The sequence below is a fragment of the Patella vulgata genome, chromosome 2 (assembly GCF_932274485.2).
Source record: "Patella vulgata chromosome 2, xgPatVulg1.2, whole genome shotgun sequence".
Classification (NCBI taxonomy): Eukaryota; Metazoa; Mollusca; class Gastropoda; family Patellidae; genus Patella; species Patella vulgata.
In genome coordinates, this window is record NC_065880.2 from 66,258,277 (window position 1) to 66,285,108 (window position 26,832).

The window sequence follows — 26,832 nt, forward strand, 5'->3', positions numbered from 1 at the left end:
AACAGTGCAGGCATGTACACCTTCCGAATACAGGTTTTTGAACAAATATATTGCAAAAAAAAAAAATATCATGCACTGTATGTATAATTTTGTTTTTTTATAATTTTACAGGCATACAAAGGCTTTGAGATTCCAAAAGAATTCAGTCATATTTGGAGATATCTTGCCAATGCTTATGAAATTCCAGCATTTAAATCGACCCTGCCATCTGATCAAGACATTGTCTTTGCATATGAGAAGAAGGCAACAAGTGGGCCACTATGTCGTGGCAAGGGTCCAAAACCAACATTAGAGAAATTTACCTACACCACATCTGTGCCGAAGGATTTTCTTGACAATGAAACAAATCGCAATGGAAATGATTCAGATATGGAATCACAGTGATGTGTTATTCGTTAACATGGTGAAATTTTAAAATATATATTACTCTAAAAGATAATAGGGGAAAAAACAATTGGGATTTGATCAAATCCTGATGAAATGTGATTATAACAAAATTAAATTGCTGGATGTTATGGTTTTAAATATAGCATTGCCAAATACATGTTATGGTTAAACTTGTATCTAAATAGTTTTATTCAGGCTATTGTAAAAAAAAAAAGGATAGAGTACTGAAGTGTACTGCAAGAGTTTAGCTTGAAGTAGTTTATTTTTATATGATTGTGTCATGTTAACAAGTATTTAGATTATAGAATAGGACTTACTGGAAGTATATAAACCTTTGTGAAATAAACGCGATATAAGCTTTTAGTATGATGAATTATTACGATTATAGTAATATATATATGTATATCCAAAAACATTACTCTTCTATGTATAACAATATAATATAATTTATGAGAAAGAACAAGAATTTAAAAATTGACTTCCTATTAAGGGCATAGGCTCCCTAAATTAAGGTATGGCATTCATTATAAAATCCCTTGGAAAATGAAAATTTAAACCTGGTTTTAGTCCTGGTCGACTTTTATTCCATACATAGTGGTTTTGTCTGTAAACATTTTAGATAGTTTTCTGTTTTTCAACTTATGCCCATCTTGATAGTTAACACTTACCAGCTTTGTCAAGTTATTCAAGGATAAAAGATGGTCAAATTTTAATTTATTCTGATAATAACTTACATGTAATAGGTTGTTACTCTTCATTTGTAGGTCTTTTATATGCTTGAAATACCTTTTAAAAAAAAAAATATGTGACAACACTCGTCAACTACCCAGAAATCTTAGCTGATGTGGGCATGTTTTGTTGCTTGGCTACCTATCCTTTTCAAATTTGATGTGAAACATTCAGATTATGAAAGGATGAACCCTATCGAATTTCAGCATTCAGTTCTGGCATCCGCATTCTAGGATTTTTTGTTCCAAAGTTATACATGTATATGTATTACCTATTATCCTGAAAAGCTTGTGAAGACAATGAGATCAGAATTCTTGAAGGCATAAAGGAAGGGGACACTTTGGAGGGACAAATTTTAACATTTTCTGTAATAGTGACTTTATGACACAGGATACAGCCTTTTTATACGCCCACATTGAAATGTGGTCGTATATTGTTGTCGCCCCCGTCCAGCGTCCACAATTGCTTGTGGACGCTCTATAGGCTAAAGTTAATATCCGATTGACTTTAAATTTATACATAGTGTTTAAGGTCATGAGACGAAGAAGCCTATTGATTTTCAGCGATTTCCGATAATTTTTGCCAGAGTTATGGCCCTTGATCACGTTGAAAAATCTTGTGGACGCTCTAGAGGCTAAAGTTAATATCCGATTGATACACAGAGTTTAAGGTCTTGAGATGAACAAGTATATTGATTTTCAATGAATCTTTATGACTTGAACAGCTAAAGTTTCGTATACTAAACGTTAGCATGGGGCAGAACAAATTCTAATGAGCTGTTACTCTTAATTAGATTTTAATGTATTATAAATGTTTCATTACCGAAAAAAGTAAAAATATGCTACAACTCTTGTTGACTGCCCGGACGATATAGCTGCTGTGGGCGTATGTTTCGTTGCCTGGCAACCGATCTTTGAAAGTTGTGTTTTTAATTATTTGATGCGTTGATGAGTTTGTCTAAATTTAAAATTTCAGGTCTACAAATATACCTGACGGTCTGACCTCAGCTTAATCATAAATAAACAAAAATTTCATTGTATGCAGCTTTTCGCATGATAACTAATTTACATTTAGGTAACACATCGGGTAAAACCAACCCAACACTTCCACCTAAATCAAAGATATTATAGCTCCTTTATGTCTTTTGAAGAAGTTTGTTTTTGGTTATCACCACATGGTTAAACAATATTTTCATATGTCCAAATTTTAAATTTGGGTTCAATATTGCAAGGAATGCCTTTTGTGAATAATGCAAGGAGTACCGTATAAAATACAAGAGTACTGTAGTTTGATTTTTTTTTATGACCATAATAATTAAGAAATTAATTTTATTGTACTCTGTTATTGTTTCATATTCTACATGTATTCATTAAATATACACATTAATTATTCCTGTGTTTGAACTCTTTTTTATTGTCTTATGGAGCCACATTAATGTGGAACAAGGCAACAGTGAGGCTGATATCCCTCCGCCGAAATCCCAAAAATAAATAGATGACACATACTAACTAATCGCACAATTATTCTTTTCAAAAGTATCAAGCAATCAAACTGATTATCAACTATACACTAAGTTACATCACTCTCTATCAGATAGAATCAAAGTTATCTTGTCCCAAAGCATCGACCAATGAAATTGCTTAGCTCTGTTTAACTTTAGCTCCAAATGTTAATCATTGAACATCAACATCAAGATTAAACATTCTACCTCAATTAAAATCAGAGTTGTTATGTTCCAAAGTCTTGACCAATCAAATTGCTTATCGATCCTTAGCCTAAGCAGAAAATTCTCATCATCAAACTTAGTCAAGGTAATGATATAATGGATCTATACTTGGAGTTTCATCACTCTCACTTAATTAAAACCAAAGTTATTCGCCCCGATCAGATTGCTTATCTCTGTTTATTAGAAAATGCTCATTATCAAACTTAGTCACAAAGTATTGCACACTGATCAGCAGTGAATTTTTGCTAGGCCCCTACAATCACTGATAAGGATGACATCGATGTGACTTAATGAGCCAGAAATATTAACTTTTTTCCTGCAACAAATTAAATTCTAAAACATTTTTTTTTATGTATTAGAAAAATAAAGGCGTTTGACGTATTTGTAGGTAAAAATTAGTTTCTATTTAGTGCAAATGGGTAATAAAATGAGTAAAAGGCGCCATTCTGCCCGAACTAGAGCGTCTTATGTAAACAATGCACGCGCCATTGAGCCAATGATTGACGCCGCGTGATGAGATGTCACGTGTTAAAGGTAGTCATCTTTTACAGAGATATTAAAAGACTTTCGTAATCCTCTGTGAAATAGAGTGAAAGTATTGATGTAATAAATCTATACACCAAATTTCATCACTCTCACTTAATTAGAACTAAAGTTATGTGTCCCAAAGCATCAACCAATCAAATTGCTTATCTTCGAAATCCATCAAGGCATTTGCCTAATAAGCACCTACACAAAGTTATTGTGTTCCAAAGTCTCGGCCAATCAAATTGCTTATCGCTCTGCTTCCCCTGAGCAGAAAATGCTCATTATCGAACTTAGTCAAGGTTATGATGTAATGAAACTATACACCAAGTTTCATCACTCTCACTTAATGAGAACTAAAGTTATCGTGTCCCAAAGCATCAACCAATCAAATTGCTTATCTCTGCTTACCCTAAGCAGGAAATGCTCATCTTCGAACTCCATCAAGGCATTTGCCTAATCAACACCTACACCAAGTTTGAACATTCTAGCTCAATTAGAGAGTTATTGTGTCCCAAAAAGTGTGACAGACAGACGGACGGACCCATTTTAATAGTCCCTACTTTCTTCGAAAGGCGGGGGCAAAAATAAAGTACTACAAATCTTGGGTGGGTGGATGGAAGACCATGTGATCTTACGGCATCATCTGGTACTAGGAAATTAACTTTATACAGTATTTAAGGTCTCAAGTCGAGATGAAGAAACCTAGTGATTTTCACCCATTTTTTTACAATTTGTACCAGAGTTACTGCCCTTGATAACTTTGAACAAGCCAACAGTAAGGCCGATGTCCAAAAAAAAACCAAAAAAAAAACCAACCAGATGACACATTAATTAATTGCACATTTATCTTTTTCAAAAGTATCGAGTAATCAAACTGATTGTCTATGCTTAGTCTAAGCATAAAATCTTTATTATCAAACTCAGGTTTTGAAGTACCCGGGGGGCCCTTATTCACGAAAACTTAAACTAAGATACAATCAAAATTTTAAGAAATACTGCAATTCGATTGGCTGACCAATATGCAAATTGGATTTTACTGGTCAGCCAATCGAATTGCAGTATTTCTTAAAATTTCGATTGTATCTAAGCATAAAATGTTTATTATCAAACTCAGGTTTTGAAGTACCTGGTAGTGAGTGAAACTATACGCTAACCACCAATTAAAATCAAAGTTATCTTATCCCAAAGCATCAACCAAAGAAATTGCTTAGCTCTGCTTAGCTTTAATGGGAAATATAAATCAGTCAAGACATTCGCCTAATGAATATCTATACCTCAATTAAAAGCAGAACTGTTATGTTCCTAAGTCTTGCCAATCAAATTGCTTATCGCTTCTTAGGCTAAGCAGAAAATTCTCATCATCGAACTTAGTCAATGTATTGATATAATGAATCTATACTCAAGAGTTTCATCCCTCTCACCCAGTTAGAACCAAAGTTATTGTGTTCCAAAGCCTCGACCAATCAAATTGTTCAACTCTGCTCAGCCTTAGTGGAAAATGCGCATGAACGCACCATGCCAAGGCATGCACGTAATCGACACCTACACCAAATTTGAACATTCTACCTCAATTAGGAGAGTTATTCTGTTCCAAAGTTTCGACCAATCAGATTGAAGTCTTTACTTTGCCTAAGCAGAAAATGCTCAGCATCGATCCTTGTTAAGGTATTGATGTAATAAAACTATACACGAAGTTTCACCACTATCACTCAATTAGAATCGAAGTTGTCGGGCTCTAAAGTCTCGACTAATCAAATTGCTTATTGCTTTGCTTACCCTGAGCCAAAAAATTCTCTCATAATCAAACTTAGTCAAGGTATTGATGTGATGAAGCTATACACCAAGTTTCATCACTCTCACTTAATTAGAACAGAAGTTATCGTGTCCCTAAACATCAATCAATCAAATTGAATATCTCTGCTTGCCCTAAGCAGAAAATGCTCATCTTCGAACTCCCATCAATGACCTAACAATAGGGTGCCCCACCATAAATATCTCGACAATTACACCACAATATTTATATATACTTAAATCAGTTGCGAGAGCACCATGCAGAGGGTTATAACCGTTGGGTTGGGGATCTGGACCAAACTTTTTTCTGTGAGATGAGTTAGTACCCAGATACATTCCCTAAAATATTAGGTCGATTCAGTTGATACCAACCTGGCAAGTTGGAAAAAAAATGGGCTAATTTGGAACTAAATTTGTATGATCTGTTATTCGGACAATAATTGATTTGGACAGACTAGTTTTAAGTTTCTACTGCCAATGATATCTTGGTATTGGCCAGATACTCAACTCGCTCTGAAAATTAAATTGAATGAAAACCAAAGTGTGAGATAGTTAGTTCTTGGGGGGGGGGGGGGGGACTAGGACCAAAGTTGAATGTTACCCACAACTAGCAACTTCCTACAAACAAAATACAAAATAAAAAAATACGAGCACAGATATAATAAAGAAAGCAGAAAATAGATTAATCAGCGGCTGCCAGGCAGGATACGCCAACATTTTGCAAGAGATGGATAGAGAACAAGCTAAAAAAAAGAGGAGGCGATTTTCCTTACAATCAGGGGCCATAATCCAGGTAGTTATGATCTGAAATGTGCAAATATTGAAATGGACTGAGATATATGGGATATAAAGATATATTTTAAGTTTCATCAAAATCTGATAAAAATAGTGACTTCTAGAGGGTCCACAAGCTAAAAACGTAATTTTTCGTACAATCAGGGGCCATAATACAGGCAGCTATGGTTCGATATGCGTGAATATCGATAGGAACCAGGATATTTGGGTTATAAACCTGTATTTTTAAAGTTTCATCAAAATCGGATCAAAATTGTGACCTCTAGAGGGTCCACAACCTTGATATACCATATGATTACACCATTTGCGTACGAGGGGCGGCCATTTTGTCCGTCAGTTTTGGTCCGATTTTCACGAAATTCGAACTCAACCAACATTACGGTGTAACGGTGATATATTCGGACGTTTTTTTTTTTTAGAGAAACCACAACCAAAAAATGCGATTTTTCGTACAACCAGGGGCCATAATTCAGGAAGTGGCGGTCAGATATGCACGAATATCGAAAGGAACCAAGATCTTTGGGTAATAAACATGCATTACAAGTTTTATTCTGCCTCTCCTGTGTATGACTTGTTCTTGTGTAAGCCGTGATACGGGATTGCATATAAGAGCTTTTACGGGTTTCCCTTTTGACGTCATTTTCGGTCATGCGCAGACCCTGGCCTTATTCGTAGACTGAAAACCATAGGCCAGTGTGTGTTTTTTTGTGAAAATACCGTCGTACAGTAAGCTTCTTTTACATAAAATGGAACTGAACGCTATTTCTATATACGTGTAAGGTTTACCGACCGATGCCAGAAAGCGATATTTACAAAAACTTCGATATAGGAAAAATACAAGTTTACCAGACCCGTAACGTGCCGTTTGCAATTGAGGAAACAAGTGGATGGCCCGAACTAGAATTAAGTCAAGTTTATTACGCATTTTACGGTCAAACAGATGTTATATATTAATTACGGGACTATTAACACAGAAGATTTAAATGGTCTATCCTATTTACATTCAACTGCCGACTGGACAGTTCTTTGCGAGGTTGATATCGTCTGCTATATCTGCATGCTACCCTACTCGACACAAAACACGGTACTATGTTGGTCTTTGAGGCTGTCGACTTGAAAATAATTCCAGCTAATAATACTATAAATAGTATGCAATATGCAAATAAGATTGTTTATGCGTACTGTTAGCCAATAGCTATTGTAAATTTCCCCGCGTTTAGGCGACTCTAACCAATGATAAAATAGTTGTTTGGTGCACGGGGTAAAACTTCAGCCATTTTTATAAATTTTTCTCTTGATGGGATATGAATAACAGAAGGAATAAAACGACGATCAAGTTGAATCTGTGAAAAAAATTTAAAATCGTTTTTTTCTGTTAATTGTAACCACATAAATCGTCTTGGCCCAGCTTTTGGTACTCATTGAAATTTTAATCCAATCAGTTTATCTTGCCGCAACCAAGAAGAAGAACGATACATTTGTGTCCATTTTATCAATTTCTAATTCAGTATTTGGTTCAGAGAACTACTGTTGAATGAAAATATGTAACTGGACTCGGTGCATTCTGTACAGCGTGATTATTATTTGTTCTCTTTTTTTTTAAGATGTGCTACGGTTGTTCTTAAATTTTAATATCGTCTTGAATAATTCTTTTGTGGAACCGCAGGTCACCATCTCTAACCCATTCTATTAATTACCCTTATGTTATCTATTAATTGTTTGCAGTAAAATTAAAACAAAACATATAAATCGGCTTCATACAGCAATGCATCTTTATAATGCTTTTGCGTACTGTGGTCAACTGGACCGTGTACGAGCTTGACATAATATATCGTCTGCTACAACGCAGTATATCGTTAATAATACGAAACAAAAATAATTTAGACACGATTTGAAATTGGTAATTTATTATGAATGCTACACACAACTTACAACAAGAGTGGCATTCAACAATACTTTTTGTATAAAGAGAAAAAGAGGAAAAAACCCATTTTTCCTAGCATTTACCATGTTAAGACCCGTGTTGAAAAAGGCCAGGCTAAAAATAGACACCGGAAATATGTCACGCGCAAAAGCTCCTATAGCTAAACCAATATCCAATGATAATAATACCGGTAATTTGAATGTGCCTAGATTTGCAGCTAGGTCAAGGTCGTTTCAACTCTGATCACAAAGAAACTCTGTTCTTCAAAATATGTATTCTAGTAAATTACACAATTACAGGTTTTGGTAAGAACGTAAGAGTGTTATGGATGTAAGTTTGTTGACTAACCAAGGCAAATATATACGACAGCGCAGGGGCGGATCCAGAGGGGGGTTTGGGGGCTCGACCGCCCCCCCCCCCCCCCGCTCGGCTACATAATTTTTTTTTTGTAAATCAACACTTTTTATGAGAAAGGTGCTTTATCCTTTATCCTTTATGTGATATCACAATTAATGCTTTGCATCCATGAAATTGAATCACAAAGTCATTGTATTAATTCATAATAAAAATTGACGTCAAACGAGGTGTTGAATTTCACTTTTTAAAAAGCTCAATGTGTATGTATATACGCCAAAATGACGATAGAGACCAAGCGGGAGGGGGGGGGGAGTTACATTGTCTCAGGAACATGCCCCCCCCCCCCTGCAAAAATTCCTGGATCCGCCCCTGCAGCGACTTGATATTATTATGATGAACGTGTGTGTGTGTGGAAAAAAGACTGTGGTCTTGTTAGGTAATAGACAGTGTGGTTCGCGCTAAAAGGTAAACAAAGCAGCCCCATAGCTGTAGTGATCAAGGGAGATAAACTAGCCCAGACTAAATAATGACGGACACGAACACGTATTACATCCAACACACTCCCCGCCTTATGTTAAAAGTTAACATAACACAAAATAAAGGAATTAAAGTCAGTCTGTTTTAGGTAATAATAAGACAGTTTCTTTGATTGGTCTGGTGTAGGTTGTTGGAATAACATCTCGTAAGACGCGAATGATGACTTTCCTGATATTTCCATCATCGGAAGGTAGAACTTCAGTGATCACACCCATCGGCCATTGATTCCGTTGTGCATCATTACCTCTCAACAGGACCTTTGTGTAAATTGGGTTGATCTAATGTCCACTTGGATCTTTGTTGTAGAGTGTTAAGGTACTCGGTTTTACACCGATGCCAAAAGGTATCAGCCAAATGCTGAACACACCTCCATTGTCTCTTGTAGAAGTCCTTGACGTTGAAGGTTAGATCGAAGTTGGTGTGGTAATTTGACAAGACGAAAGGATTTTCAGGATCTGTAGAAACTGGAATTAGTGGTCTACCGTTGATGATAGCTGTTATTTCTGCTAGAAGTGTAACCAGTGAGATGCTTGGATGATATATCTGTAAGTAGTGCATCAAGGATGCGTCGAGCAACATCAATCATTCGTTTCCATGCTTCTCCCATATGAGAAGCATGGGGTGGGTTGAATATCCATCGTGATCCTTGTTTGTTTACAAAATCCATCACAGGACCAACTTCATCGAATATGGAGTTGACACCTAGTTCACGTGCAGCACCAACAAAATTGGTTCCCCTGTCTGAGTAGAATTCCAAAACTTTACCTCTTAGGGAGAGAAATCGTCTGAGGTCATTGATGAAGGTTGGTGCGCCCATGTCCTCTATACCCTTAGCAAAAAGTCCTACAGAATAGCAGTGTAGAATTCTATAGAAAATCTATAGAGTTTTTTGGGGGGCGTGTCCCATGTTCTATAGGATATAATTCTATAGTATTCTACAGAATTTTGGGGGCCTGTAGGAAATAACGGCCCCAAATATTCTACAGTTTCTGTAGCGCACATCCTATAGTTTTTCCTATAGGAAAATACTATAGTATACTATAGGTTTTTTTATTGCACTTTCTGTAGGAAATTCTACAGTTATGTATAGGAATGAATACTGTAGTATTCTGTAGTTTGGAAATTGGGCCACAATAGTTTTCTGTAGGAATGGGTACTATAGAATTCTATAGACTTTTTTTTATTAAATCTTATTTTGGGAATAAATATAGTTGGCCCATGATTTCTTCTAAATTGATAAGCTTATTTTTCTCTCATGGATTCTTCTAAATTGATAAGCTCATTTTTTTCTCTCATGGATTAATCTGAATTCTGTTGATGATTCACCAGCCGGAACCATGAAAAGTTCTTTTCTTGGTAAAACTGAAATATAGGGAAAAGAATAGGTAATAAAGTTAAATAAATAACAAAATCACATAAATCTTATCTAATTAAAGTAATTTAATATTATTGTTAAGAAAGTAATAAAGTATACTTATCTTTCTATCTTTAATCAACTCTGTGAAAAAACACCACCATTCTCTTCAGTTTCTTGTTAATACTAAAGTTGTTATACACTGAATTTTTGAATTTTAAATTACTTTAATTTTTGAATTTTAAATTCAGCCAATGGCCAAACAGATTTCAAGAGAGTACATTGGCTGTTAATTATAATTTGTCGACAGGTATTCACGGTTGACAGAATCTGAGTACAATATCTGCTATAGTCATTAAAATCTAAATAAACTGTGTCTTTATTTCATTGACTTCTGAAGAATAATTTATTATCTGATATTTTTGTTGTGAACATCTACATTTACTGGCATTTTTTGGAGGGTGGGGTGGGAAATTCCTTTGAGTGTCAACATAGTATCACTATTTCATTCATATTATATACACTATTTTATACTTTATATTTTATTTTTCGTGGTAAGCTTATTTTAGTTTGTCATTTGGTATCACAATAAATTAAGGAAAACTGCATCCAGGAAAATTATGTTGGAAAAGTTTACATTATTTACACAAGTGAATCACTAAATTCTATTGTAAACTATAGTATGAATAAAAGACATCGCCAATTTATGAAATCTGTAGTATAGAACATTGTTTCTACAATATTATGCAGGAAACTATAGTAGGCTATTTGTTAAAATGGTTTAAGTACAGTATACATATAAATTCTTAGTTTTCAACAGAATGTCATAGTCAACTATAGGAATATACTACTGACTTGAGACAATAAGTTAGTTCTATACAAAACTATAGTTTTTACCACCAAATCTATAGGAATCACAGCTGACATGAGAATGCAAGTTAGTTCTATAGCAAACTATAGTTTTTAGCACAAAGGCTATAGAAAACTGAAGGATTACTCAACTGACTCGAGGATACAAGTTAGTTCTACAGAAAACTATTGCAGCACCAATGAATCTGTAGGTTTATTTTTTTTCCAATAGTTTCTTACAGTATTCTATAGAATTCTATAGGAAATTACACTTGGAAAATATTCATCTACCAATCCCACACAAAACTATTGTAAATGGTTTTGAATCTATAGTCATGTAAAAAAAATACAGAATGATTTCGTTTTCCTGCAGCATTCTATAGAATCCCACAAACTTCTATAGAAACGTGTACTTTTTCTATAGGACTTTTTCATAAGGGTAGCTTCTAGGTGGTTTGCTTCTAAGTTTTTTGCTCTTGACACAGCAATGTATGGAAGAAGACACCAATCTCTTACATCCGACAATCCATAAACCGGCAGAACGTATGGCCCCTTCAGTCAGGTGTCTACCCTGGTGATGGATCTGCTCACGATAGAGTCGAAGCAGCAGTGAGATGAAGGAAGTATCATATTAGGGTTAATTTCCTCTATTGGTAGTTGTGACTTTCCAAGTCGTCCTCCATCTGTATCGAGAAGTGGGTTGAGTGGAAGTAGCGAACTGTCCTTAGGCAATATGAATAAGTCTAGGATCCTTTCTTTTGTTACAGAGATGCCATCCTTTACAATCCTCTGTAGCGTGTTTTGTGCACTGGATAACATGGTAAAGTAATGCTACAGCTCTAGTTAGACGGTGCCAGGATGAAAATCTTTCTAAGCTGTAAGTGATATGGGTAGCTAAAGTCTTGATTTCCTTCCTAAGCCCATTGTCGTTTTCAGGATCTTGTAAGGGGTAGAAATCTTCATCCGGTATATAGTCCTGGCATCTTAACTGATGTGGAGCAGTTAACCATGATGAGGCCTGCATGCGGTCTGCAGGCAAAAATCTGGTGCCTTCATCCGCAGCGTTTAAATCATTACGAATAAATTGCCACTGATTTGGGGTTGTGATTTTGCGTATTCTTTCGACCCTATTGCTGACGTAGATGTGGAACCTTCTTTGTTCATTGTGGATATAGCCGAGTACCACTTTGATGTCAATATAAAATTGGGTAGTATGAATTTCGGTATCCAACTGTTCACGAACAAGGCTGTAGATCTCGACTGCAAGCACGGCAGCACAGAGTTCCAAACGTGGAATTATATGGCCTTTGACAGGTGCTAATTTCACTTTTCCAAACACAAAGCCGAGTTGCGTGTTACCATCTGAACTGTATGTCTTTAGGTAAGCCACGGCTGCAATGGCTTTCTGCGAAGCATCAGAGTAGATATGGAGTTCTGTCTTTGTAGAAGTATTTATGGAACCTGTGTAAGTGCGTGGTATCTGTAGGTCTCGAAGATGCTGTAAAGATTTCTTCCACTGCTCCCAGTCGGTTAGGTAATCTTCAGATAAGGGTTCATCCCAGTCTACTGTTTGAGACATCATTGTTCGTAGTAGGTGTCGACCTTGAATGATTACAAGTGCCAAAAAACCCAAAGGATCGTATATACTGTTTACTGTCGACAGTATACTTCTGCGAGTGAAGGGTTTTTCATCAGAGCATACGTTAAAAGTGAAGGCATTGTGTTTCAAATCCCAATATAACCCCAGTCAAGTTCCTTTATATCCTTGGCAAGGTCTTCACTAGGGAAAGCTGTCAAAACCTCAATGCTGTTGGAGGTGATCTTGTGTAAACGAAGGTTTCCATTTAGCTTAAGAGCTTCTTGCGTCCGTTTCATAAGACTAACAGGCTCTTCTGGGGTTTGCACAGATGTCAAGCCATCGTCCACATAAAAGTTACTGCACACAAATCTTTTGACATCCTCGTCAAAGTTAGCAGATGGGTGTGTCACTGTTTGACGAAGGTCATATGTTGCAACAGCTTGGGACGGACTATTGCCAAAAAACATGAACGGTCATGCGCCATTCTGTAAGTGGTTTGTTGTAGTCGTTATCAGAATACCATAAGAAGCGTTCTTCAACTTTAAATCCATGAAACATCTGTTCGATGTCGGCAGTCATGGCAATTGGTGATTTCCGAAACCGTATAACCACACCAATCAGATCGTTAATGAGGTCTGGACAGATTTGGATATTTGGATGAGGAATCGAAAACAGCTCTAAGACTATTCTTCTTCTTTGGGTGGTAGACGCCAAAGATAGGCAGGTACCAACACTCTTCGCCATCGTCCATTGGAGGAGCTGGTTCGGCATGTTAATTGGCTAAAATCTTATCCATGAAGGATTTAAAGTGGACTGCTTTTTCAGTGTGTTTTTGTAGACTTGAATGTAGTGATTTGGCTCGTTGCAAGGCGACTTTGTAATTGTTGGGTAATCTTGGCCTTGTAAGTTTTAAAGGGTACAGTCTTAAGACTAACTAGAAATCAGCCAGATTTCTTGAAGTTTGGGAATGTGACCTCATAGATTTGTTAAAGAGAATCCTGTCATCAACCTCTTAAAGACAATAAATTGTCGCCCAATTATTATCTATTCAGATGGTGTATTGTATAAGTGTCATATTACACTGCGCTATATTTAGAATGTAAAACTAAAGCTAGATGGGTTTGGAATCAGATTCTATGAGATTTGAATAAGAGAAAAAGAAAAACTAATCAAATTAAACATAGAAATAAACAAATTTAATAACAATTTAATATAATAAAAAAATTTGATTCAAATATTACATAATGTAATAATAAACTTATTAATTAGATGTTATATCTACAGCAGCTTGTCTAAGCCAGGGTATAAAATATCTTACATTATTTTAGTCATATGCTTTGACACTGAACAATTTGATGTTAACCAATTTAAATGATTTTGGAACTTTTTCCTGTGGAGATTAATATTCGCAAGTAAAACAAGGGTTGTTGAGCACATTACGATTATATAACTCTTGCCAATTATATATTTATTTCTACAGAAAGGGTTCAATATCGAAAAATTAATGGCCTATTGAGCCATCGTACAATACTTATCATTAAAAAAAATTTTTATCCAAAATTATCTATGTTGGTGCAAAAATATGAACATTTACTGATTATTTACATATAGGGAAAAGGTCACCCCAAAACAATCTACATATATTTGTTATTTAAAGGAGCTAAATCGCTAATATTTAGGACCTAGAAATTGACACAAATGGTATTCGCAACACAAATAATAATGTAATATGAATGTACATAAATCGGATAAGAATTGTGAACTGTAGAGTGTCCACAAACAAATTGTGGACGGACGGACAGGGGCGACGGCATAATACGTCCACATGAAAATGTGGGCGCATAAAAATTTTATTTTCTAATATAAAGGTAACAATTATTTTCGTGATAATTATATCTAGATTTTTCTTGGCGCTATGAATAATATGTGGGCTAACTTGATCTCGAATCCGGGTGCTGGAATACGGTGAGAGAATATGTGCGCTAACTTGATCTCGAATCCGGGTGCTGAAATACGGGTGAGAGTTCGCTCGGTACATCACATGTACGATTAGTAAAGAACTACATGATTTTAAGCAACACAAGAAATATCTGTAGTTATGATATAGGAAATGAAATGAAATGGAGTTTAACGTCCTACTGTTCTGCTCCTATACTGGGCTAATGAAGACGGGCTTACGCCATACAGTGTGCTATGAGAGAAATTTTGCCCGGGCAGTGGCACTATCGCCTACTCTTATATCGAATTCAAACTGCCAAAGGATCTTTTACGTGCATTCCAATGTATACACGGGACCTCGATTTTTCGTCTCATCCGAAGGACTAGACAGCTGTCCTTGATAGGCCCCTCCGTTCTGCACCACTGACAAGGGGAAACCACGTCGGAAAATCCAGATGAACTTTCTCGACCAATGCAGGGATCGAACACCCAACCTCCAGACTAGCGAGTCAGTGTCTTAACCACCTAGCCACCGTGGCTCCTTATGATTTAGGATCAAAGGATATAGTAAAGTTGTAAACACACAAAAGACAATGCAATCTGTAAGCTTATTGAATAAAAAAACAAAAACAATTAAAGATTCCTTCAGTAAGATTTTAACCAAGGAATAAATTGAAAATTTCAGTAAAATTACTGCATTCTTTGGGACGTTATAAATGTTTGAAGAATAGCGTAGTCTCGATTTTCATTTCTACTGTTTGTTACGATATAAACAAATTCTCGAATATCCATTTTTAAATTATTATTAAATGGCAATCCTGTTTTAATCTGTTCATAATCACAACCATTCGATGGTCCAGAAGGTTGATTATGGGCTTGTCATGTGAATATATGTCTAAATAATAATTTTAATAACATTTGAGTCCAACAGTAGACAAATTTAGCTCTTACATAATGCATCTTTAAAAGAAACCTTAAACATCGTATCTACTTCACCAGCAAGCTATCACAATAAACATCTCCCCTGACTACCTGATAATGAATCTTTTAAATGTTGCATTGAGAATGTCCATTATTACCTGAAGAAAATATATATATGTCATATTGTTAAAATATTTTATGGCATCAGATTTCTCCGATATTAAATAGATTAGAATGGTTCAGCGATACTTTTAATTAAATATGGAGGACCGAGACTTAGCTTCGATCAACCAGTACGGTGGTTGAAATTATTGCACACGTCTGTCAAACCTTCAAAGGCTAATATCTTCGCTTGCAATAGAGTAATTTGAATGAAATTTTCAAATTATTCAGTTTACATCATCTACTTTCGAACTATTATAGCAAGAATGGTTAGTTCTTTATCTAAATCTTACATAATGTATCTTTAAGGAATGAGATCTATAAATTAAAAGAAAGAAAGATAGGTTATCAGGCAATGAAACGTCCGCCCACAGCAGCTAAGTTGCGCAAGCAGTCAACCAGAGGACCCCCGAGAAAACCCACGAGGTTAAGACAGGCGACCCTACTCCTTGTCACGTATAACCGGGGAAACCAAAACCACACCAGTTGACTCAATGACAGACCTTATGATACAGCGCGCATGTGCTAACCATTCGGCCATCCAACCCTCCATAAATTTAAAGCCAATCAGTCATTAACTTTAGCCTCTAGGGCGTCCACAGGATTTTTCAAAGTGATCAAGGGTCATAATTATCGGAAATCATTGAAAATCAATTGACTTGACTTGTCTCATGACCTGAAATGAAATGGGGTTTAACGTCCTACTGGTCTCACTTCGTATAAATTTAATGTCAGGGATGAGAGTGGCTATGAAGACCTGGTTATCCCGAGTGTCAGTGACTAATTTCGTTCGTATTGAACTCTTCAGACTGATTGGACTCGCGTTGGTAGGCGTTTGTATTTATACTATTCCGAAACCCTGGTTACCTTGTGGATGTACATGTGACGGAGTGAGAATAGGGGGTATTATTTTGAGTTAGGCTAATGGTAGAAGGGAGACAACTACAGTTTTGCAAGGGTTGGTAAGGGGAGATAATCCTTTCCCAGAGTGCATTGTGTTTGTCACCCAGCCAGCTCAATAAAATCTAAACCTAATGTCACATGTTTTGTTTCTTTCCCCACAGGTAATTATTTAGTTTACCATTACTATAACTTGTATTAAAAGAACTAATAGGTGTTCATGGTAATTCTTATTGATATTGCTATAGCCAGTATTTTAAGTATTGAGCAGCCTTAGTTGAAATACCTAGAAACCTTACAGAGCACATGTTTTTTGTCATGGCAGCCATCTTTGTAATATTAGGCCTCGCCATACAACATAAGTAATTAATATCATGTCATTGTCTTAGTTCAGTACTATTACTAGTATGTTTTAATTGGCCCAAAAGATCATATTCATGCTATTCATTTTCCAACATTACGGCTGCAATGTTGCTAATTAGTGTTTCTGTTTGACGTAGGCCTTAGGCCTAGAATAGTTTATTTATATGAGTGTTCATATTATAAAATGTTTATTGCAATTGAGACAATTGTTACAAGATAATCCTTTCCCAGAGTGCATTGTGTTTGTCACCTAGCCAGCTCAATAAAATCTAAACCTAATGTCACATGTTTTGTTTCTTTCCCCACAGACTGAAATCTCACTCCTGTTGTACGCTGTCTAAAGAGTCAGGATTATCTTTTATAATTCACGACCCCGGTAACATACAGACGGACGGACGGACGGACAGGGGCGACAACAATACATGCCCACATTTCAATGTGGGCGTATAAAAAGTAGTCTCTATGTCCATTCATACCAGGTACTCTGCCTGTTTATGTCAAATCAACAAATATTTAATTGACTGAATTAATACACCATCCACTGGCACTGGTTTATTTACATCATATTGGGAAGGTCAAGGATACAGCGCGATGTTCAATTGCTACAGTAGGCCTAAACATTTGGAATGATATACATCTACTCGTTTGCCAGTTATTGTTGAGAGAAAGGGTGATCTATTCTACACTCTGACCTACATCCTCTGTAAAATGAAAAGAAATGATAATGTTTCTTTGACACCAGAAGCAAGCAAAGGACTGTAAATATAGGTATCGACTGCAACTATTTTATGAATATGAGTAGGCTAGGCCTACACTTTTAATTTTAGGGGTCGATTCAAATTATTCTTTGACAATGCAAAAAAAAACAAAAATGAAGTTACCAGGTAATATGAACAAGAAGGTCAAGAAGTGCTATCAGATGTTCTAAAAAGAATAAGTATACTACATAGGCTACTATATGACTTGCTAGCGCTAGTGTTCAGTTCTCTAATTTAAATTAGCCTTAATAAAAAGGCCTAGCCTAAAGTCGCATCCTTTTTATAGAACAGTTTTTTTCGAGGTTGTCAAACCATAGAAATGGACTATGTCTCTGGTTGAAGTTTTGCATGGAACAGTGCCCAGTTGTTCGGATGGGAAGAAAAACGCGGTCCTGTACATCCTAGACAGTTAGAATTTAAAAAAAGAGTAAGTGTACGTAGGCTACGTTAGTGTCACTGTCCATACAAATATTAAGTAAAAGTTGTTTTAAAGTTTTTGATAAACATTGATAAAAACGTTTAATTTATGTTTAAATAACGTTCATAATTGACGTTTTCTTACAAAACATTTTCTTAACGTTTACATTGAAACGTAGTAAATATGTTTGATTTTTAACATTTATGAAACGTTTATAAAGAACCCAATAAATATGTATAAATTACCCTACACGCCATTTGAGAAACGTATTTTAAAAACATTTATTAAACGTTTAAAACACGTTGATAACTTACGTTGCCTGACAAAACGTTACATTAATGTTTACGTGGAACGTTGTAGGCCTATGTATTTTTTTTATGTTTTAGAAACGTTTATTATAAATGATAATATAAACTTTTTATTTTGTTTTTTGGGGGTTTTTTTTAATGTTTTTTTAAAAGTTTATATATTTACCAAAAAAGAATAAATGCAAGAGTAAAGATCGATACAAAGTTGTGTTTTTTTTTTCAAAATATCGATTCCAGTTAGCAGTCTTATGTTGGGCCAATGTCGGCAATGGTTGGCCAGCGACGGTGTCGCACGGCCAACGTTCGGCCAACGTTGCATGGCCAACGTATGCCCATTCATTATTTGGCTAACATTGGGCCAACATTGGGGGGGGGGGAGGGCGGTAATTAATTAAAGCTTGCACTTGAAAAGGCCTAGATCATAAGGTCTGTCATCCAGTCTAAAATGGCGTGGGTCGACTGTCAAAATTTAATCGGGTTTCCTGTCACTACTACTAAAGACTCCTATTGCGCAAGTGAATTTAACAATGTTAGTCCCGAAATGATTTATTATATTCTTTATTTCCTCCAGTTATGAAGAGTACAAACAATACGGCTTATAAGATATAAGATACACACAATGCAGAGAATAAATACAGAAATATACATATACAATATACAAATTAATTTGAAGTAAGGACTTAAAGATCACAGTGACGTAAAGCAAAGTATACAAACATTATTGCAGCTCTCTGATAGTCATAAATACATGTGTAGTTGTACTACTGATAGTGATATCACGTGATTGATCTACTTTTAGACTTAACAGGTCCCTAAAGAGATTACTAGGATCTGCACCAAACTTTTATTATGAGACTAATTCTCATGTCATTGAATAAATCGCATTATAAGACTAAGTGTTCCGGTCTAGAGCGGAAGAATCTACCACACTTTTCACATAATTCTGTAACAAAAATGGCATCATCATTTACCCGGATTGAGGTACACGCTCTCACAAATATTCTGCAGGCAACTTTAAATGAAGGATCACGCATCCACACTGAAAATACGGGGTGTGGCGACAACTTTTTCTGTATTTGGGAAAACAGACGAAAGTCATTGTGTAACGTCATCCGTAACTTCCAATCGTTACACTCTTTTGTCGTAACAGCCTGTTTCACAATCCGTTTCCAGGCACTGTATCCAAGAAAAACACGATTTTGGAGGAATATAGATATATATTGGTCAAGACTGTATTTACTGATAATCCTACAGACGTCTGGGATAAAGCCTCTCTGATGTTTAGTACAATCTAAATTATATTCCAAAAGCCTTGTGATGAGTATGGATCTTGGCAGGTACTTAGGGTTCATGTTCAAGATGTGACCAAAGAAAAACAGTTTTCTTTCGTCAATATAAGATTCCATGGATCCCCATCCGAGGAGACTTGTTCACATATCTGAACGAGTTCGTAGATTTAAACCAAGGACATATTTACATACAAAGTGATGTGCTCGTTCAAGCATGACAATTTCTTCAGGGGTCAGATTGTTCCTTAATTGTCATCCATATAAAGCTTTAGCGTAAACACATTGTTTTATCAACTTAGGGGATGGATAATGGCCGAAGACTGTCCATTATGTAAACAGAAAGAACAACTGAGGGGCGTTAGCCCCGAAGTTTTTCTTTGTATTTACATAATGGACAGTCTGAGGCTATTATCAAACTTAAAACATAGCACCATAGAGATACAAATAATGGATAGTTTTCTAAAACAACAAGCCATAAAATAATGGATATATTCTTAAAACAACATGCTCATGAATGCATGTGACAAAACACTCCCGTCATATACAAAGCAAGCATACACAGACAGTCCAAAATATTCTACATGGAGACAACATGTTTACAACACAGTCGAAAACAAATATTAATAATGAGAATATATTATGTGATAAGCATTTGGATACTGATTACATTGGTAATGTACTCGATATGGAAGATAATAGCCGTAAAAATTGTGATGTTCTTGATGGGGGGGGGGGGGGATAATAGCCACCAAAGTTGTGATGGAAAGGCTGTTCACGAGAATGATTTAGATATTGATAATTTTCTTAATATTGTGGTTAATATGGAGGGTACTAGCCGTCCCAATTTTGATTTAAAATTTAATATATACTCTGATATAAGTGACAGGAAGTAGGATCAAAGGCACAAACCAATTCACGAAATTCAAACTCAACTGTCTTTATGGTGTAACTTGAATATTTGAACGTTTTTTATAATCAGATAAAAATTGTGACCTGCATAGGTTCCACATGCTCAAAACCCTTTTTTTTGTTCAATCCGGGGCCATAATCTAGGAAGTTACGGTCCGATGCGCCAATATCGCAAGGAATCGATATCTTTGGGTTATAAACACACATGTTCAGTTTCACTAAAATGGGCTAATAATTGTGACCTCTAGTGTGTACAGTCAGGGGCCGTAATCCACGAAGTTACGGTCCCATACAAGCCAATATCGAAAGGAACCGAGATCTTTGGGATATATACCTATATTTCAAGTTATGACCTGTAGAGTATCCACAAAGAAGATGTGAAAATGTGGGCGTATAAAAACGTATCATCGATCTAGTGCCGAACGTACTATTAAACGAATAAGTGACATATTTATAACGGACGGATTTAAGTGGAATTCTTTATGTAGACAAACACGTGAAATCAACATTCTGTCATGTGACATTTCGGTAACTATGAGGTTTTAAAGTAATTTCATGTTCTGTAATTTAATTTGTTCAGAGAAGAAATTATCCCAAAATACATGTTCATTTTTCAGATACGTGTCTATTATTGGTATTTTCTTAAACAAGCGTCTATTATTTATAAAACTGTCCATTATTTATTGAAAATAATGGACAGTTTTATAAATAATATACGATTGTTTAAGAAAATCGTACATTCTCCTATATAATGGTTAAAAACATCAAAGGGTGACGTCATATCTATGTTTTAACACTGATTAAAGGGTTTAATCCGTCCTGGTGAACACCGGACTTAGCCAGGACAGTGACACCAGAACGTATAGCACGACAAGCACCAATAGTCCGGTCTTTAGATTTGAAGGTATCTGAAAGAGTGACTCCAACATGTTTAATGCTGCTAACTATGGGAAGTTCTTGGTTACAGAGGTAGATTTGTTCTTTCCCAATTTTTTTCTTGGATATGGAAAAATTCAGGATCACGCTTGTGGTAGGTGAAAAACAGAATCTCCATCTCTTACTGTAGGTTTCGCATATTTGTAACAATCTCTGTAGGCCAATGAGGGATGAGCTAACAACAGCGACATCGTCAGCTTGTGTGGGACAACATACCTGGACACCTAAGAGTGATGCACCAAAACTACTGTTTGATAGTTCACCCAGAAGATCGTTGATGAACAGAAGATATAGCCTTGCCGAGAGAACGCCACCTTGTCTAATACCTCTATCTAATGTGAAGTCGCTTGACAGTTGATTGTTAGCTTGAACACAGATCTTCATATCTGTGTACATGTCGTTTATCACACTCCACATTGCAGGATGGGTCCCACACATATGCAACTTATAAAGAAGACCATCGTGCCATACACAGTCAAAGGCTTTGGCGCTGTCTAAGAACGCTACGTAGACAGAGTTCGAGCGAGCTTGATAATAGTGGATTGTCTCTTGAAGGTTGAAAGAAGCGTGTAACGACGAGGGACCCTTCTGATAAGCCATCTGCTGCTTGTTAGGGAAGGTACTTGATGGATTTTATGACGAGAGACGAGTTTCGAGTACCTTTTCAAATACTTTACTAATAGTTGGCGTTAGAGAGATTCCTCTGTAGGAATTCGGATTACTTCTAGGTTTGTTGCCCCCTTTGAAGAGGGGAACGATGACACTATGCTTCCATTTGGACGGGACTATTTTCAGCCTCAGAACAGCATTGAATAAGTTAGATAGATGGTGGTATAAACATTGACCTCCATGGATGAGGTGTTCATATACAATTCCATCAATGTCCGCGGCTTTATTCCGCTTCAATTCTGAGCAGATTAGTCTGATTTCACTCGGAGAAATTAATAAATGTAGGGGTAGATCAATATTTGAGGAATCTACTTTACATTCTTTCACAAAGTTTGAAATATTAGCCTCAAATCTATCACCAAAGCTCTCGTTATCTTGATTCGTAAAAATCGAATTGAAATGACTCGCCCATCCATCCAAAATGGCTCTCTCGCCCCTCAAAATATTACCACCAATTGAAAGAAAGTTGGCTCCTGATGATGATGATTTGGGATTTCCTCCCTTTACAAGTGACCAGAATAATTTCTGATCCATGTCGTAGGCTGAATCTAATTCATTGTAGTGACTGCTGATGTGATCATTAGATGCACATCTTAGTTCACGCCTAAACGCTGTCTTACACAGTTTGTATGAGAGACGATTTGCATCATCAGCATCACTGTTCTTTCCATGCTGTATCCACTCCTGTCTAGACACACGCATCCTACGATGGAGAGTTTTCAAAGTTTCGGATCAGAAAGGTTTAAGAAACTTCTTAAACGTCTTTCGTGTAAGCATCTCATTAGATGTTGTAAGTAATGCCGTGACGATCTCGTTATAACAAGTTTCAAGATCTGTAATGGAGTCTATCGAATCCGATGTCAGTGTCCAAAGTCCATCTGACACATGATATGTGTAATCGAACACGATACCATCTTTACGAGCTTTATTCCACGCGAATGAAGTAAATACAAAGTCATTTGTTTTCCCTGGCGGAACGAGATTGAAAGAGCACACATTGATGATCCGACACATAGAAATTGTGGTGCTGAAGAACAGTTGCACTAGTTATTAAGCTTAAAGAGTCTTGCGAACAAAGTATATGGTCGATCATTGACGTTGGACCTCCGTCATATGCGTGAAAGGTCCATGTTGGTCCAGTACAAAATGAGCAACTGTTTATAGATAGAGACATAATTCAGTCGCGTAAGTAAACTCTGAATAATATTAGATCTTTGGGTTGAAATAAATTCACAGCGAGGACCACTGATTTTAGCGTTAAAATCCCCAAGGAAGAACACTTGACCTTTGGGTTAGTAAGCATCATTTTACATTTCAAGTTCTTGAACGGCACAAATTTGGCAATGCCATGAGAAGATGATGGCAGATAGACTCCGAATATATACAATGTTGGGTTGCTTCCAATGTTAATTTCGACTCCGATAACGTCATTGTTATCTAGAGCAATTTCGGAAACATTGTCAGCAAACTTCTTATGGACGAAGAACGCAAGACCACCCCTGTGGACTGCACGATATTGTGTATTTGCAGATGCATGGTGGGGATAGCATTTACAGAATGAAACATAATCTTTATGAATATCAGAGAGAATAAACTTTGAATGTTCACTTAACCAATGTTCGGTTAGGCAACAAACATGAATCTCATTAGAATCCAGACACTCTACTAAGTATGGCATAGCGGTATAAAAACCCCTACAGTTCCATGTCATCAGATTCAAGAATACTCTGACTTCGATTCAATAAATTTCTTCCATGAAATCCATGGTTTGACAATGATACCTCTTGGCCAAGTGTCAGGATTCTGCACAATATTGTTGACATCTTCAGTGACATTAATATGAGCTGCTGCGAACCGTCTATTAGGGTTATTGAAAAATTTGAGGAATGTATATTTCAGATTTATATCACTCAAATAGTTCTTGAGTCCTTCTTCTGTAGAATCTTTTGTAATTCTTCCTATGTAGAATCTCGAAATCCGAGCCCGTGTTTTCCCCATAAATACAGGTTTGGGGTTTTGAACACTAGCACATTGATTAGAGGATATCACAGTTTGAATTGGAATGGGCCTATTGATTCATTAGAATCCCGAACTCTATTATCTGTGCTGTCGACCATTTTTGGTTTAGTGATATCAGAATAGAATGGAGTCTTTTTTGGTCTTGTGGTCGTTTTATCCGTGCTAGGACAAATAACTGGCTCTTGGTGACTATTATAGTTCGTTTCTAAAACTACAAGTTTGTCACTCAAAACAGATACAGAATTTTGTAGATGAGCAATAGATTGGGAAGATATATTCGAGGTTTGCATGAATTTGTCCATCTTGGCGGATAATTCTTGGAGGTTTTCTTCGGAAGTTGCGAGAGGGATCTTCTCGATTTTAGACAATCGTAAATTGGAGTATGTGACGTCGGCTTTAGTTGATTTCATCGCTGATGAACACGCATCAAGTTCATGCTGAACTTGTGCAAGACCGTTATTCAACTCAAGACTAGAATCACACACATTAATAACAATGTTCTTTAGATCATCAACTTCAGTTTTAATATTGTCAAGCTGGGACCTGAATTCAGTTAACTCTATACTAAAGTGATTATTGTCGCTTTTAAGATCGTTAACTTTATTTCGGAGGCAGTCAATATCTTGTGTGTGTTCACCACGTAGAGAGATTAAATCTCTTTCAACTCTAACGATGTATTCTTTGAGATCAAGTAGTAAAGTATTGTTCACTAGGTCACACTGAGTTGAGTACCGTTCACTTTCAACAACATGGGTTGAAGAAATCGACCTAGATTTAGTGTTTAATGTAAATATTTCCGATAATTCTAAGCCGAATTCCCCCAAACAGGCCCTTTGTAGATTAAAACAGTCTCTAGCTAGTTTAGTTTGTACTGAATCGGTTACTTTACCAACAGTCTTTCTTCTCTCTTTCCACGCAAAATCACAATACGGGAAGTTATCAATTTGTTACGTATGGATTTTAATTCTGTTGATTTGCGCTTCGTCTCACACAGTAAACTTGAAACAAAAGAGTCTCTGGGTTTTGAAATAAAACTGTCACTTAAAATTAATTCTAATATATTAAGTGATTTTTTATCACTGGTCTGTTCAACTCCACTCGATATATGGGCGGGTTGTACAACTCCAGACAAAGGATATTGACTTGAAGGTAGTTCATCTTGGCCACTAACTGCAAAATCGTGGCAATGATTTGATTCAGTATCCTGGAGTATATCCACGGGCACACTTTGTAGTTCCGTAAAGTCTTTATCTGAATTATCGCTCGGACACAGATCATAAAATTCATCAATTACAGAGAGGTCGATAGCGTGGCCAACCCGGTCCACCATCTTGTAGGCCTATCAAGATAGCGCACATCCTATAGTTTTTCCTACAGATTTATATACAAAATTTCTATAGGAAAATACTATAGTATTCTATAGTAGTCCGGGAGCCCAGTGAGATTTAATCAAAATTTTGAGTCCAAAATATTTTACCCATAGATCATTTTGGAAAGGCAAGTCTTAAGTTTTGTAACCTGTGCATATACCTGGGAGCGCTCCCCTTAACCCTCCCAAATTTAATGGGAGTTAAAATTCAATGTCCATCCACAATTTTCTTGCAAACATTTCATACTTAACACTAAGAAACAGAATGCATGACTTAAGAGCATAAAATGTTGTGCTAATGCTACCTAAGAGCTTAATTAATTAGCACTAATTAATGACCGTAATTAAAATTTAGAGTACATAACTGAAACAAAGCCTAAAAGCTAGCTAACCAAGTCATGAAACCAAAAAATATCACTTAAAAGCGACAAAAGTTGAACAAACCTTGCTTAAGAGCGGTTCAAAGGCGACAAAGGTCATGGGTCACTAATAAGTGCCTGTAATTAAAAAAACAAAAGTTGAACAAACCATGCTTAAGAGTCAAATTTGGGACACATAATGCCGTTTGAGTGGATTTGATTAAATTGTCTTGTCCCGATTATTTTTCTTTCTAACACCATTTCTACGAGTTTCACTGCACAAAATGACTACTTAAGAGCATAAATTGCTGTACTAATGGTACTTAAGAGCTAATTAATTAGCACTAATTTGTGACCATAATTAAAATTTAGAGTCCATAGCTGAAAACAAAGCCTAAAAGCTAGCTAACCAAGTCAGGGAGCCAAAAACATCACTTAAGAGCGACAAAAGTTGAACAAACTTGGCTTAAGACTGGTGACAAAGGTCATATTTAGGGCCACATTATGACCAATCAACCAGTTAAATTGCTTATCTCTGCTTGCCCAAAAGAGACGACGAAAAATTTGCGACGAATAATGCTTTCCTTATAGCAAATGAAAAGCAAAAACTGTAAAATTTTTCCAATTATTCTAAATATTGAGAATGGAAGTATAGAACTGGATAATTCTCTTGTTTTAAAAAACGCAGACAATTGAATAATAAATTAGTCCATATAAAGATATATATGATTCGAAACATTTATGTGTTCTCCTTAACATGGATATTTACGGGAATGTCTTCGAAAATCGGTCGAAAATTATTCTGAGTTAAGATTAATGCCACCTTGGTGAAAAAAGGGTCGAATTCGGAAGGTTGTTTTCGGTATAATACTATCAAGACTGGCTTATATACTGTTTACTTACAAGATGTTTGTGCTAGATAAGATAAGATGTTAATTCCATCAAAATGTCCATTTAG

The 26,832-nt window shown here is 36.2% G+C and overlaps 1 protein-coding gene across 1 annotated transcript in view; it reads left to right on the forward strand.

The window, feature by feature from the left end:
• LOC126811251 (chloride intracellular channel protein 4) overlaps nt 1-2,505 on the forward strand; it is a 47,106-nt gene extending 44,601 nt beyond the window's left edge. The window contains exon 4 of the mRNA XM_050536831.2: nt 112-2,505. Coding sequence (XP_050392788.1) covers nt 112-384 — 273 coding nt within the window. The 3' untranslated portion in view covers nt 385-2,505. The remainder of the gene's footprint in view (nt 1-111) is intronic.
• The last annotated feature ends 24,327 nt before the right edge of the window (nt 2,506-26,832 follow it).